The sequence below is a fragment of the Eptatretus burgeri genome, chromosome 12, assembly GCF_056783735.1.
Source record: "Eptatretus burgeri isolate ZD-2024b chromosome 12, Ebu_testis_v1, whole genome shotgun sequence".
Lineage (NCBI taxonomy): Eukaryota > Metazoa > Chordata > Myxini > Myxiniformes > Myxinidae > Eptatretus > Eptatretus burgeri.
The window spans coordinates 41,064,473-41,076,929 of NC_140972.1; the positions used below are offsets into that span (position 1 = coordinate 41,064,473).

A 12,457-nucleotide genomic window follows, 5' to 3' on the forward strand; every position below is an offset into this window, starting at 1 on the left:
AAAGAGCTAGCTTTGTTTCTGCAATTTCTTCATTATACACATAATTGAACAATATTTTATATTTTCATTAAACTTTGCTGTTTTTGTCTTTTATAATTTTCAGATCTTCTTTATGAGCAACAGAAAAATTGCAGCAAAAAAAAAAAATAAAAATAAAAACCAGCACACATGTACTTCCTTAAACTTCCCGACAAAACTTTCCCTCGATTTTCCCTGATGCTTTCATTAAAAAGTTGTTGAATTTCTGACCTATCATACCTACCATGTGACTTGTTCAAAAGGTTCTACAAACGAGATACAAGAGTCCAAGATATGCCATTTTTTTTTTTTTAATTCCATATTTCATTATGCACCAAAAGATTTAAAAACCGTTGTCATGTCTTGGACTAAATGAGTTTCCTGTATGTTAAACTTTTTGACCGTCTCTCATCCATTTTTGGCATGACCTTGGAGTTCTTTCCTTCACCAATGCAATTGCATGATGTCATCGTTTAAATCACTCGCATGATATCATCACACAGTGGGTGCTTGATAGTATACACGTGTTAGGAAAAATAAAACCAAACCTTTTTTGGGGTTCGAAACAAGATTATATCAAAACAAAACCAGCTTTTCCAACCTTCCAACCTCCACCCCTTTCCCTTGATGTTCACATCAATATTTTCCTGTTACAAGGCAGCTGGGCACCTCAAGTCAATGAAGAGACAAGGATGGCAGGGATTTCACCCGTAATTTTTGGTGCTGTGCAAAAATAGCCGAAAAAAGAAACAAAACTTTATGCTTTTGAAAAATAGAAGCACTATAGCTCACCCAAAATCAACGTTTCTTATTCAATACTATGAATGTTCTTATGACAATCTGTGGAATCATGTGACCAAAAAAAAAAAAAAATGTAAAAGTTGGAGAGTTTATTTATGATCGCACCGTCACATCACATCTGCTTTTGAAGAACACAACTAACAGTTATGTGAATATATGAACACTTTTCCCAAATAAACATCCTTGCTGACATACTTGTTTCTTTTACTTACATGCATTCAAAAATGCAAATGATTGAATGGATAGTTCCAAATGGATCCAATTAAACCATAAAGAGGTTGATTCATTTAATGAATCTGTTCGGTCATTTCAATAGTGGAATTAAATTAAAACCTGTGTTATGTAGCAATCCCTTGTAGGCAGCAAAATATAGTAAACCCTCAAATATCATGGTTTTTTTGACCAATCACAGGCAACCTATTGTGTTTTAATTTAGTTAGCGTGGTATTTCATTTCGGCCAATCGCGGTATTTGAGCGAAGATGAGTCATTGTTTGCGTCCGCGTGTATGATTACCTCCTATTATGAGCCTTTTGTTGTTTCTCGAGCACTGTTAATTGTAGTAACAAGACCAACATACGAGAACGAAACTAAATGTAATTAAAACTGGTAAACCATTAATCGCAGGCTTCAAGGCATGCCTCCATTTTAACAAATTTCAACACTATCACCCTGTCACATGATATGGGTTTTCGGAGTTAGAAAGTTAGTTCAAGTCTGCAATGGGGTCCAGGTCCCTCATGTTATATCAATGAAGGATTGAAAAGCCCATAGCAATACATGATAAAGAAAGAAACTTCACATTTGACAAATCGAGGCTGGACAAATTTTCAAGTCCCCCAAAAAGTCCAATAACTCCACATTTGCATATTAATGTAAATAGCGAACTTGTAGAACGTTAAAATATCTTCCAGAATTTGTGGTCACTATATGTCTATCTTCTTTAGTTTTCATTTTACGACATTTCAAAAATGGGTGATTTTAAACTTTGGGGGGCTCTGGGGCCTCACTGGGGTAAAATACAGACATAGTGTAAACATATTTGGAGTCCCTTCTTCAAGGCCTATCAGAATCTGTCATTAATTTTTTTAAACTCTCATTTGCATATTTGGCATATTTAATGAGGCGAATCGGCATCATTTTAATCATATAAATTATGCAAAGATTTCGACGAAATTAACAACTTAACATTCCAATGGAACCTCGCAAATGTGTGCAAAAGTTTTAGGCTGTCGTGTTATCCCTTCTGGAGAAGAAGATGTTTTTAGGTTTTGGAGAAAATCCAATATGGCCGCCATACCACGTGACCTACGTCATCCAAATTTTCAAAGTATAAACATTAAGTGGAGAGTTATTAAGGTGTTAAGTTTCATTGAATTTCATCAAAGCATTGTTTTCATTTAACGACATTTCAAAAATGGGTGATTTTAAACTTTGGGGGGCTCTGGGGCCTCACTGGGGTCAAGTCCAGACATGGTATAAACATATTTGGAGTCCCCTGTTTATGTCCTATCTAAATCTGTCATTAAATTTTTTCAACTCTCATTTGCATATTTTGCATATTTAATGAGGCGAATCGGCATCATTTAAAATCAAATTAATTAAATAACGATTTTGACCAAATTAACAACTTAACATTCCCATGGAATATCGGACATGTGTGCAAAAGCTTGAGGCTGTTGGGTTATCCCTTCTGGAGAAGATGTTTTTAGGTTTTGGAGAAAATCCAATATGGCCACCATACCACGTGACCTACGTCATCAAAATTTTCAAAGTATAAACTTCAGGTGGAGAGTTATTAAATGTATAAGTTTCATTGAATTTCCTCCAAGCGTTGTTTTCATTTTATGACATTTCAAAAATGGGTCATTTTCAACTTTGGGGGGCTCTGCGGCCTCACTGGGGTCAAACACAGACATCGTATAAACATATTGGGAGTCCCCTGTTTATGTCCGATCTAAAGGTGTCATTAAATTTTTTCAACTTCATTTGCATATTTAATGAGGCGAATCGGCATCATTTTAAATCATATAAATTAAATAACGATTTGAACCAAATTAACAACTTTACATTCCCATGGAACTTAGCAAATGTGTGCAAAAGATTGAGGCTGTCAGATTATCCCTTCTGGAGAAGATTTTTTAGGTTTTGGATAAAATCCAATATGGCCACCATACCACGTGACCTACGTCATCAAATGTTTCATAGTATAAACTTCAGGTGGTGAGTAATTATCCTGTTAAGTTTCGTTCAATTTCATCCAACAGTTTTCCCTCCAGATCCGCCACAAAATCAGTCAGTAGAACATAAAACGCCTTTAATAATAATAATAATACTAACGAATTCAGTATGCCTTCAGCCATGCTTGAAGCCCTAATAATGAATCGTCATCGAACAGGAAAAGACGAATGGTGATCCTGTAATACCAGATCTAAAAGGTCTAGTCGACACACAACAGTTAATCATGGTGCCCAAATATAAAACGATGGACAAAATTAATTGTTCCAAAAGGCAGAGAAAGGCGATGACATTGTGCGAAAAAAAATTTAGTTGTTAGATATGTCGGCAAGAAGTGAAAGTGCGGCATCTGTGGGCCGCCATTACAGCATCATTGAATCAACTGTGTGTAAACGTGAGTCAAATATCTGTGCAAGGGTTCCCACTCCACAAAGCGCAAATGTCTCGTGCCATTCCCATGATCCTCATATTGAAAGGAAGGAAAAAGTGCTTAATGCTTGGAACGAGGATCAAACAGAAAAAAAAATGCCTTTGAGTGGCATTTTTACAGGAGAAAAATACAGGAGAAACCATTGCGGATTTACTAACGTTTTCACGAGGCACCCGGAATCGAAGTCTCCAGTTCAACCATGGCTCATGGAACTAATTGAGGTGAAAGGATTTATGCTGGAGCAGGTTTTTAATGCCGAAGAGATAGGATTATTTTGGAAGAGGATGCCATCTCGTACCTTCCTCTCCAAGCAGGGAAGATCTGCTCCGAATCAAGGTGAATAAGGATCGTTTTAAAATTCTCCTCTGTAGCAATGCAGCAGGTTACTTTGTCTTGCTCCTGATGATCCAACAGCCATTTAAAGTTATACATCCACATCTTTCTAACCTCCACCCTCCCCCTAGAGCAGCATAATTATCATCTTCGAGCGAAGTCATGTGTCTTCTATTTAAGACAGCTTACAGTATGAACAGTACGTAATATGTTTACCCTCACCCACCTCGCTGTTTTGGAATAAATTTTAAAGGTAAAACTCTTGTATTTTTGTTTAATTTCACTGTATTTATTGTATTAACATGTTTATTCCAATGTTAACGTAATATATATATATATATATATATATATATATATATATATATATATATATATATATTCACATGGTTTATTTCAATTGTAACATGTTTATTTCTGGCAGCTGTCCACCTTCCTCCACACAGCATTTTCACGAAAAACCAAGGAACTGAACCCCCTTTTTCTCATTGGCCCTTGGTTTCCACGATTGTGGTTTCAACTATTGTGACATTTCACAGGAACCTCACCCCTGCGATATTTGAGTGTTTACTGCACTGCAGAAGAAAATTATCTCGATTTTACAAAAAAGCATTGTGAACTTTGCACAAGTTAGAGATTTCAACTTATAACTAATAAAAGCCTTTCTTAAAAAAAAAAAAAACTCATTTTGTGCATGAAATCCATTGAGTAAATGATGCAGACAATTACCTTCACACTGCTCTGTACTAGGTTTGAAGACAAACCCTGTTCTGCATTCACAAGTGTAGCTACCAAGGTTGTTATGACACACCCCGTTGTCACAAAGGAACGGTCGTTCTTCACATTCATCAATGTCTGCAACACAACATGATTCCCAAAAGTAAAAGCACAGGAATAATGCAAAACAATTCATGGGAACTATACTTTATAAAAATAATAAAAATTATTCAGAGCTATGCTGTCTTTGAGAAATTATCTGAATTGTTTGCACAAGTTTTGAGAGAATACTGGTCAAAAACAAACGATATTACATATTCGCTCTTGCTCTCCGATGGCATTCCAAGATGTTCCAAAGCGGTTTAATATGGGTTTAAGTCAGGACTCTGGTTTGGCCGCTGCAGATTTTAACAATTGTTCTCGAAACGAAAGCGAGCAGACACAGAACTGCAGCAAGGGGAGTTAAAATAATAGAAGCTGTACGGGCCTTCGCTGTAATATTGCATCAATGCTGGCAGTCATGTTATCTAAAGTGTCATGATGAGACAGCTTTACAAATCATAGAATCTATCATCGTATTTGGTATCAAGTCCTTTCTTTTCTCAAACGGCCTGATCTCAGACCATCGGTTTGGATCCAGATCCAGTCAATTCACCCAGGACATGCTGCTTCTGCTCTCCCAGTAATGGATAGATGTTCTTCATCTTCATCAGAGCCGTCTCTCTGGACATATCTCCAACATGAGACAAAGTATGGCACCCCAGTTTTCTCAGAAACACTCTGCCTACCGAACAGAAAAAATCCAGAAAGAACATGCTTTAAAGTGGGGAAACATACCAACAGCAGGGTAGAGGAACACAACTGAGGGACAGTTGGATGAAGAATGGCCAGGGAGAAGAATGAAAGCAAGGGGAGTGGGAGGAAGACACAGGGTGTGAAAAAGCTAAGACATAGCAAGATGTTTGAAAGAACCGGTTCTGGGTTCCTTGCGGTTCTGGGTTTGGAGCGTCGGCAGGTCTCTTTCAGGGCTCTCTGCTGACGATCTCAAAGTTAAGTTTCCGGTCGTTATCTGTCCCGTTTTAACTGTTTATTTTCTCACCTACATGTTACTGTGTGTTCCTAGTTCGGTTTTGTTTCAAAAATTGTGCTATTTTGTGAGTTTTCGTTGACCTTGTCTTACCGGGTTGCTTGAGGCCTACCCATCATTCAGCTCTCGGTACGATTGTGTTTATTTGTATTTTCTCCCAATTACCTTCAATTCCTATCTTCCTCACTTTCCAAACGTCCCCCATCCCTCCCAACTAAACGCTCTGTTTCTTGTCTTAAATCCAAAAAAAAACTACTTTTCTACTTGCACACTCCCGAGTCTCGATCCTTCTTCTTCTTCTTCTTCTTCTTCTTCTTCTTCTTGCCGGCACACCATCTTTATTCGACTGAGCTGACCCTAACGCCATTACCTTCACAATTTCTTCCTACAACCTTCCATTCCCAAATCTTACCTGTTTTTCAAAAATACATCAAAAAATAATAATCTTCCTTGTATCCTTTCGATCTCTCCACCTCCTGTAACCACGTGTCTCTCTCTCTCCACTCTGCCTGGTACTTTTCATCGACCCAGTAGCTTCACACTGCGTTTACCGTTCCAAATTCACCACACATTTCCACGATTTTACTTCAACCTTCCCTTTTCTGAATGTTACGCAATCCTTATTTAAAATAAATAATTTCACTTTTGACTATACACGAGGGTGTTCCAAAAAAATTAAAGTTTGATTTTTGCTGCTCCCTGATTCTGCCTTTGTTCCAATACCCCATAATAACTTTTCGGTCAAAAAGGAACAAAATTACATGATATGTAGGGGTTCCTCAAGTTGACACAATTATGTCCATTATGGAGAGGGCATTTTGCACTGCAATGTCAAAAAGCTCATCTAGGTCTACTTGGAAAATCTATTCTTTCATCCTATATGACTGTTGTGGTTTTGGAAAATATCAAACAACCATATTCATTGTGAAGTGTACTGCGTTGTGCATATTCGACGGCAAGTTGTCAGTTACAGTTTGGCAAATATCAACAATATTGTGCCAACTTGAGGAACCCTTAAACATCCTCCAATCTGCTTCATATTTGGTATGTATGTTTCTACTGTCAAATGGAACAAAGGCACACCCAGGGAGCATGAATATTCATACTTTTATTTTTTACCCCCTATTATGAAGCACCCTACTATACACCTCCCACAGCAAAGTGCTTCTCCCGTAACCACGTGATCTGTTTACACCCCCTGCGTTTAACGATCCAATTTCACCATTGACCTCACCATTTTTTCTACAACACTTCCATTACCTTATCTGATGAAAACTCTCTCAAACAATAACAATAATAATAATATTAATAATAAAAACGATCTCTTATAATGCTTCATCTTCCTCTTTCAAATGTGTGGTACTCTTTACTGTATCATAGCTTCCTTCATAGCTTACCTAAAAAATCCAACTGTTACAGCGTTTATTCTCTCCATTCTCTGAATTCGCCTTTATTGCATCCATGAAGAAATGTGTATAATTGTATCTCTGACCTAAAACTTAAAAAACCCAGTTTGCTGTGAATGTTCCCTTTCCATCAACCATTCTTTTTTCCAATTTCAGTGCCAACTCACCCCTCTAACCCCTCCCTCTCAAAGCAACCATCACACTCTTCTCCCTCCAAACCTCCCTCTCACCTCTCTCAAAAACTTTAACTCACCTTTCTCCCTCAACTCTCCTCACTCACCCTTCTCCCACCATTCACCCCCCTCACTCACCCTTCTCAAAGTTGCCATCCCTCTCATCCACAAAGCTGCCTCCTTCCACCACCTCTCACCTCCATCTCATCACTCCACCTCCTCAAATCCTCAACTTCCTTCTGCCTCCTTTCTTGTTTTACCCCCTCTCCCCAGGCACCACAGAGCCTTTTCTCCTCCTCATCCGACCCCTTCCCCTAGCTATTCTGCAATCCCCCACACTATTTCAACAACCCTCCTTACCTCCCCCTCCCCTCGTCCCTTGTCCTACCCTCCCCCTCCCCTCCCACCCCCTGCACCTAAAGCCTCCTCCCCTCCCTCTTCATTAACAGTGTGGACCTCAAATATCTGGGGGCTTCACTCAAACCTTTCAGATCTTTCCATACAGGTTGCCACTAACAAACCAGACATAATCTGCCTAACAGAAACTTTCCTTCCCCAAGACGTGTCTGACACCCAAGTATCTCTCCCTGGTTACTCCCTCCTCCGGTATGACAGACCTGAGCCTCATCCTGGTGGAGGAGTTGCTCTCTTCATCAAAGACTCTATTCCTCACTCTCCATGCACTGCCCTCACTCCCCCACACCCCCAAGGAATACCTCTGGCTACGGCTTCCCTCCACTCCCACATCATGTTTATATGTGCACTGTACCGTCCACCAAACAGTGATGACTCCATCTACACTCACTATCTGAAAACATGGACCAACTTCTAACTTCTCATCCAAACTCTCTCTTCCTCATATGTGGTGACTTCAATTGTCATCATGCCAGTTGGCTGGGTGTGGGTACCTCTCTCTCACCTGTCATGGCACTTCAGCAAAAGCTTTCTGCAACTCATTGGGACTGACTCAATCGGTCAATTTCCTGACCAGGATCTCAACCAATGGTACTCCCTCTCTTCTGGATCTGATTTTGACAAATTTCCCTGATAATATCTGCTGCTCTTCATCCGCTCCAATCGTTTCTTCTGACCATGTCCTTGTCAAAGTGGACATCTCTCTGGCTATTACCAGAGGACCACCTCACCGGCATCGAGTCTGGCATTTCACTCAAGCCGACTGGCAGGGTCTCCAAGCAGCCATCAAACTTATAGACTGGTCTCCTATCGCTACTTTCTCCAACATCAACTCATCCTGGGAATTCTTTCAAAGAAATTTGCTCTTCCTCATGCACAGATTTATGCCCTCTCATCTTCAGTTGTCCTACCCTTCCTGCCGTCCTTGATTCACTGAAGCTTGTGGCAAGGCAGTTGTCCTGAAATAACTTGCCTTTGCCTCATGGAAATCAAACCCAATTGAGGGTAATCTCGGTTCCTTCCATAAAGCTCGGAACAAGTGTGTATCTACCCTCAGGAGAGCCAGAAAACAACATCTTTCTCATCTCAAGTCTGAACTCTCAAACCTCTCTCCCTCCTCAAAATCCTGGTGGTGTCTAATCAAATCTGTTTCTGGTGTATGTTCCCCCTCCATCCCCTCCCTTACCTCAAATGGCCACACTGCTGATACCGCACGTGAAAAGGCTGAATGCCTAAACTCGGTGTTTGCATCGAAATCTTGTGTCCAAAACCCATCGCTTTCTCGACCCACCTTAACCAGTCACACCCAACTGTCCCTGGACTCTGTGTCCTTTTCTCCTGACAAGGTGGAGAGCTTGCTGTCAAACCTTGACTCCGATTCTGCAACCGGTCCAGACGGCATCAGCCCACGTGTCGTAAAAACCTGCTCCTCTGCTCCCGCTCACCCTCTTTCTGTTCTAATCACCCTCTCATTTGCACAAGATCATCTGCCATCTGCTTGGAAATCAGCAAACATTACTGCCCTGCATAACAGAGGTGCAAAAACAGATCCCTGCAACTACAGACCAATCAGCCTTCTCCCAATCATTAGCAAGGTTATGGAATCCATCATCGCTTCCGACATTAAATCCTTCCTCTTCTCCAATGGCTTGATTTCCGATCATCAATATGGTTTCAGAAGAGGTCACTCTACCCTGGATATGCTGCTTCGGTTCTCACAACAATGGATGGAGGTCCTCAATGCCAGACATGAAATCAGAGCCATATCCCTAGAGATGTTGTGTGCTTTTGACACGACCTGGCACCCTGCCCTGCTCACCAAACTCTCTTCCTATGGTATCCAAGGCCATCTCCACTGATGGCTTGCAGACTTCTTCTCCTGTCGCAGTCACCGTTTGGCCCGAAATGGAGTTCTTTTATCCCCTCTTCCTGTCCAGGCTGGAGTTCCTCAAGGAAGTGTTCTGGGCCCTGTTCTTTTTTCTGGTTTTCATCAATGGTCATCTCTCCGACTCTTTGGAAAATCCTCTTTATCTCTTTGCTGATGACTCCACCCTCTGCCTTACTGTCTGCCATCCGTCAGACCGGCAAGCAGCAGCTTCTTCGCTCACTGCCGATCTGGGTAAAATCACAAACACGTTCCAACATGTGGAACATGTCTTTCGATCCGGACAAATCTCACACTCTCACTATGTCTCTCCGAAATAACCATTTACAACCCCCCCCCCAACCACTTTCTTAACAATCCTCTGGAAGAAGTCCCTTCTTTCAAGATTCTGGGTCTCACTATCTGCCATGACCTTTCCTGGGAAAGCCACATTTCAAACGTGGCCTCCAAAGCCAGTTGCCGATTGGGAATCCTCCATCGTGCAAAGTTCTTCCTCAGCCCACATACAAACCTTTCGTCCGCAGCCTGATGGAGTACTGCTCTTCCCTCTGGGCTAGTGCTCCTGCCTTCCACCTTTCTCGGCTTCACGCTGTGGAAACCAGGGCATTTCGGATTATTGGCATCTTCCGTGATGAGGCTGAGTCTTTGGGCCTCACACTCTCTCACCACAGGCACGTCAGTGGTCTTTCTGTCTTCTACTGTCTTCTCTCCAGCCTCCCCCCCCATGCTCTCTCTGCGATTTCTCCCCACCATATTTCCGCAGATCCCTGGGATGTGCTTTTCAGATCCCTGGGATGTGCTTCAACAGTTGAACTACAACACAGGAGGCTTCTCAGATCCCTGGGATGTGCTTCAACAGTGGAACAACAATAGAGAAGGCTTTTCCGATCTCTGGGATGTGCTTCAACAGTGGAACTACAATAGAAAGGTGCAAACTCGATCCCAGGTGCTGCCAACACTTGTTGCACTCCAGCATATACCCCTTTGAAATACCCAAACAATTGTATTTTTGCACTGTCGGTGGATGGTCGAAAACTGATAGCCATGTGATTTGATGTAAAAACTGCTTTTCCCTTTTTGGGACTGACATGATTTAATTTTGACTAAGAATGCCTTGTGGTAGAATCCAATAAGTAATTTCTGCTGATAAGTATATGTATCACGAATGTGATAACAAGAAGGAATTTTACATTTTGGAAGCTTCAGAGAGTATTGTTGCTTAGAATGAATGTAAAACGTCCATTTACTTCTCTGGTGTGTTATTGTCCTGAGATTTGACATGAACAGCAAGCTTTCAGCCCCCCTTTTGATCCCTATGCATGGATCATTCATGCATTTTAAGAAGTACCCTTGGTTGCAAGCTGATCCCAAAAGTTTGTCCAAATTTAGATTCCATTTGGAATAAATCAATCTTTTTAGTACTTTCTGAAATAATTTCCAGGTTTTCAAGAATTATCACAAGTGTATTTTCATTATTCTCACCTCTCTCACCCCACTTACCCACCACCTGACTCCTTACCTTTACATTTTTTCCAACTTGAATCGACGTTGTAACCTGGATTGCAGATGCAGCGATATGTTCCAACACGGTTTTCACAAGTTCCATGGGGACAAATTTCAGGGTACAAAGCACATTCATCAACGTCTGAAGGGCAAACAAAACAAAACAAAATCAAATAAAATGACACAAATATTTATACAGTATTCATAAATACCTTGTGATTGAAAGTATCTTCCAGTCTGTTTGTTACTAAGCTTGGGGGAGAGGGGAGAGGAGGAGGGGGGGTGGTCCCTCAAACTGAGAGCCACGAGCATGTTGCACACATCACGATGGATTAATACATTGCTATGGATTACGGTACTGAATGTATTTCTTCAAATTCATTTCAATATTCATCATGTGCGTCTTCGAGAGCATTGCATTGTTTGAGGACCTTTTTTCAACTTTGCTTCTGCTGACAAAGATGTTGCATAAAACTAACCTATCCAAGTTCCAGAAGCCAAAATAGCTTTTCCAAATGCAGCATATTATACATTTTGTCAATCCATTTGTGAAAACCATGTGTGTACGTTCCCTTCAGAATGTCAAATCCCAGGAAGATTGGCATTTTGCTGCTGAAGGCGCTGTGGATAAACATGGACTTCAAAGATAAAATGCTACAATGGGCAGAACACATATTCACCTCCAAAATGTTGGAGAACACTTTTATGAATGAAATTATTTAATTATTCTTTCAATACCGACGCATAAATACAGTCATTGATAAATGGACGTTTTGAAAATGTTTCATCATTAATGGTTTGCACTTATAATGGAAGCCTTGAGTTGAATCAGTAGAATGTTTTGTCAAAATGTTGCTATTGGCACAATTGGCCCTTGTGAGGTGTAGAATTAAGCATAAAGGGTGAGGCAATGATGCCACCCATGTTGAGAACAAATCTGGTTTCACAATTATGATGTGCGTACCTTTTCCAGTACTGTCAAAACCAGGTGCTGGACAAAGCATTTTGTAATCATCTGTAAGAAAAGAAAGACAAGGTTAAGTTCTTGCTATGTAGACATGTTACATGTTACAGCTTTGTGTTGTATTGTTGTATTTTGATAAGGACTAAATGTGAAAGTTGTGAAGCCAATTTATGTGAACTCACTAAATTTCACCTTTCGAGTAAACTGCAGTGTTCACTTGAAACTACAGTCAATGAGAAATTCGCTGCCTGGAAGCAAAAGTGAACTAAGGCCTCAGTCACATTTGCTCTACGGCGGGGATAAGGCGGCCGTACGCCCTCTGAATTGACAGAAACGTGCGGTGGCCGCAGAGAAACTGAGGTGGCCTCAGGGTGGCCCAACGCCGTTTGGCTATATTTTACAGGCCGTAGGGTCGCCGTGGAATGAAATCGCTGAGTTATAACTTTTTTTTCATTTCTACGCTCGCCGTAGCAATTAGACAAGCCAAGCTAT

General features: G+C 40.8%; 1 protein-coding gene across 1 annotated transcript in view; it reads right to left on the reverse strand.

The window, feature by feature from the left end:
* LOC147015483 (fibrillin-2-like) overlaps nucleotides 1–12,457 on the reverse strand; it is a 269,758-nt gene that overhangs the window by 148,300 nt on the left and 109,001 nt on the right. The window contains exons 17-19 of the mRNA XM_085850274.1: nucleotides 11,966–12,016; nucleotides 11,018–11,143; nucleotides 4,546–4,671 (exon numbers count right to left, since the gene is read on the reverse strand). Of these exons, the coding sequence (XP_085706400.1) occupies nucleotides 4,546–4,671; nucleotides 11,018–11,143; nucleotides 11,966–12,016 (303 nt within the window). The remainder of the gene's footprint in view (nucleotides 1–4,545; nucleotides 4,672–11,017; nucleotides 11,144–11,965; nucleotides 12,017–12,457) is intronic.